General features: G+C 51.7%; 1 protein-coding gene across 1 annotated transcript; it reads right to left on the bottom strand.

The window, feature by feature from the left end:
• Positions 1 to 785: 785 nt before the first annotated feature.
• LOC136996067 (olfactory receptor 14J1-like) lies at positions 786 to 1712 on the bottom strand (the record flags this gene model as incomplete). The annotated part of the gene is made up of 1 exon (XM_067317062.1): positions 786 to 1712. A coding segment is annotated over one exon (927 nt), but the record flags the coding sequence as incomplete, so codon positions are not given.
• Positions 1713 to 2742: the final 1030 nt, after the last annotated feature.

Below are 2742 nucleotides of genomic sequence, written 5' to 3'. Positions count from 1 at the left end.
GGGTGATAGAGCAGGAGAAGACAGTAGAGGGTTGACAGCGTATTATAAGTCCCAATGACAAAAGGCTTTCATTTCTCCCCTTCTCCCGAGAATTAAATCCTCAGCTCTCCAGAAGGAACAAGCTGGGTCAGTAACTTTGCCACTAACACAGAGACGGAGAAGTTCCTGAGTGCCTTACAGACAGAGGCTGGTCCAAAGGCCACCACCCCAATGGCACCAGACCCCCCCAGGCATGCCTGCCTTGCTGCTGGGCACCTCCCAGCCACAGGGCCACTATGGGAGGAAGATGGTCTACAGGCCCAGTAGACAGCCTCAGGACCTCCTCTGCATGCTCCCTGCCAGCCCTGCAGAGGACCCAGGAGATGGTTCATCCTTCAGGGCACACAGCTGGACGCCCAGTCCTCCAGCTGGGCATGGAGCCATGTCTGGGGGTGACATCTGGGGTAAGGACCAGCATGCGAGGTTGGGGAGATTGTCTCTCAAGGACATGTGCTGGGGACAGGGTGTGAGGGACAGCAGCTTTGGAGGAAGAGTCCAGCCTCCAGGCACAGACACCAGGAAGAACCTACTTTATTACAGAGATGCTGTGATGGAGTCAGCTCTGACCCAGTGTTAGAAACAACTTTATGTGGGCACCTGGTGAGACAGAGCAGCCTCAGGAAAGGTGGAATGAATCCAAGCATTTATGTAGCAACAGGGTGACAAATAATAATAACAACAGTAATAAAAGTAATAATAAAAATAAAGTGAACAAAGCTCAGTCCAGGTCTGGGACACAGCGGGAGTCATTTGTGGAGAGCAAAGGCAATGTTACCACTGCTGAAAAATGTCCATGAAATCACTTTCCTCAGGGCATCTTTGAGCTCCTTGTTCCTCATGCTGTAGATGAGGGGGTTCAGTGTTGGAGGCACCACTGCGTACAGAACAGCCACCACCAGATCCAGAGCTGGGGAGGAGAGGGAAGGGGGCTTCAGGTAGGCAAACACAGCAGTGCTGACAAACAGGGAGACCACAGCCAGGTGAGGCAGGCACATGGAAAAGGCTTTGTGCCGGCCCTGCTCAGAGGGGATCCTCAGCACAGCAGTGAAGATCTGCACATAGGACAGCACAATGAAAACAAAACACCCAAGCATTAAACAGGCAGTAACCAGAAGAAGGCCAACTTCCCTGAGGTAGGATTCTGAGCAGGAGAGCTTGAGGATCTGGGGAACTTCACAGAAGAACTGGTCCACTGTGTTGCCTTGGCAGAGTGGCATTGAAAATGTGTTCCCCGTGTGCAGCACAGCAGTGAGGAAACCACTGGCCCAGGCAGCTGCTGCCATTTTGGCACAAGCTCTACTGTCCATGATGGTTCCGTAGTGCAGGGGTCTACAGATGGCAACATAGCGGTCATAGGCCATGACTGTGAGAAGAGAATACTCTCCTCCAAACAAGAAGAAATACAGGAAGACCTGGGCAGCACATCCCAAGTAGGAAATGGCCCTGGTGTCCCACAGGGAATTGGCCATGGATTTGGGGACAGTGGTGGAGATGGAGCCAAGGTCGAGGAGGGAGAGGCTGAGGAGGAAGAAGTACATGGGGGTGTGGAGGCGGTGGTCGCAGGCTACGGCTGTGATGATGAGGCCGTTGCCCATGAGGGCAGCCAGGTAGATGCCCAGGAAGAGCGAGAAGTGCAAGAGCTGCAGCTCCCGTGTGTCCGCAAATGCCAGGAGAAGGAACTCATTCAGGGAGCTGCTGTTGGACATTATGCTATCTCTGGGCATGGGGGACTGTCGAAACAAGAAAAGATATTGAGAAGTTAGGAGACAGTTTTCAAGCAAAAAAAATATATATATATTGCATTTCTCATACAACCCCCCGCATTGCTGCTCTCTTTACTGAGAAGATCTTTGTTCAGCTCCCTTGCTTGAGCTCCACTTTGCACTGGCTGAGTGTGGTGCTGTGAGGAGCAGGGGCCTCTGCCTGAGGGCTCCAGCGTAGTCCGTCCTGCTGCTCAGCAGTGGGAACTGGGTGACAGGGGTGACCAGCTCTGACATTCACAGTTCCTGTCACATGAAATCCACTCGTCATGTAGAAGAGCTTTTCCCCATCTTCATGCCCAGTTCTAAAGAATGAGGTTTGAGGAACAGAATTTTAGGGATTTTATAGGACGTTTATTTTCTTTTAGATGTCCTTGTCACCCCTGCAGAGTGTTCCTCAAAGGTAGAAATCCTTGGCATTTCCACTGTGAGTCCCGAGAGGAAAGCATCCACTGATGATGAGGACTCTCATCTGTCTATTAGTCTTGTTTCCAGCTTTCCAGGGCTCAGAGCTGTTTGAGCTGAAAGATGATGTTACCCTAAAAAGAAACCAGCCCCTACTGAGAGCAGATGAGTCCAGTTCCAAAGTGCAGGTCTCTAAATTTCTCACTCTTTCTCCAGGCACCTGAGGGAGCTCTCCACACTCCCCTTCTAGACAAGGACACACAGGGCTCTTTTCAGATGCCCATATACAGCCTCCCACCACCATCTCCATACTCTCAGCATCTCTGCACCTTCCTCATGGGTCTCTCAGATATCACAGAGGTGCTATGAGACACCAGTGCCTTTCTGGAGGGCAGCTCGCAGCCTGGCAGGACACCACAGGGAAATAGTCAAAGGACCATTAAGACTGAAGATGGGCTCTCCTTAAGGGAGAGTCAGCTCATTTCCCAACCACATGGACAGCATTTCCTGGAGCTCCACAGGTTAGAGGGGAGCTGGA

This window comes from Apteryx mantelli, unplaced genomic scaffold (genome assembly GCF_036417845.1).
Source record: "Apteryx mantelli isolate bAptMan1 unplaced genomic scaffold, bAptMan1.hap1 HAP1_SCAFFOLD_20, whole genome shotgun sequence".
NCBI classification, from domain to species: Eukaryota; Metazoa; Chordata; class Aves; order Apterygiformes; family Apterygidae; genus Apteryx; species Apteryx mantelli.
This window is presented reverse-complemented; position numbering and strand designations above follow the sequence as displayed.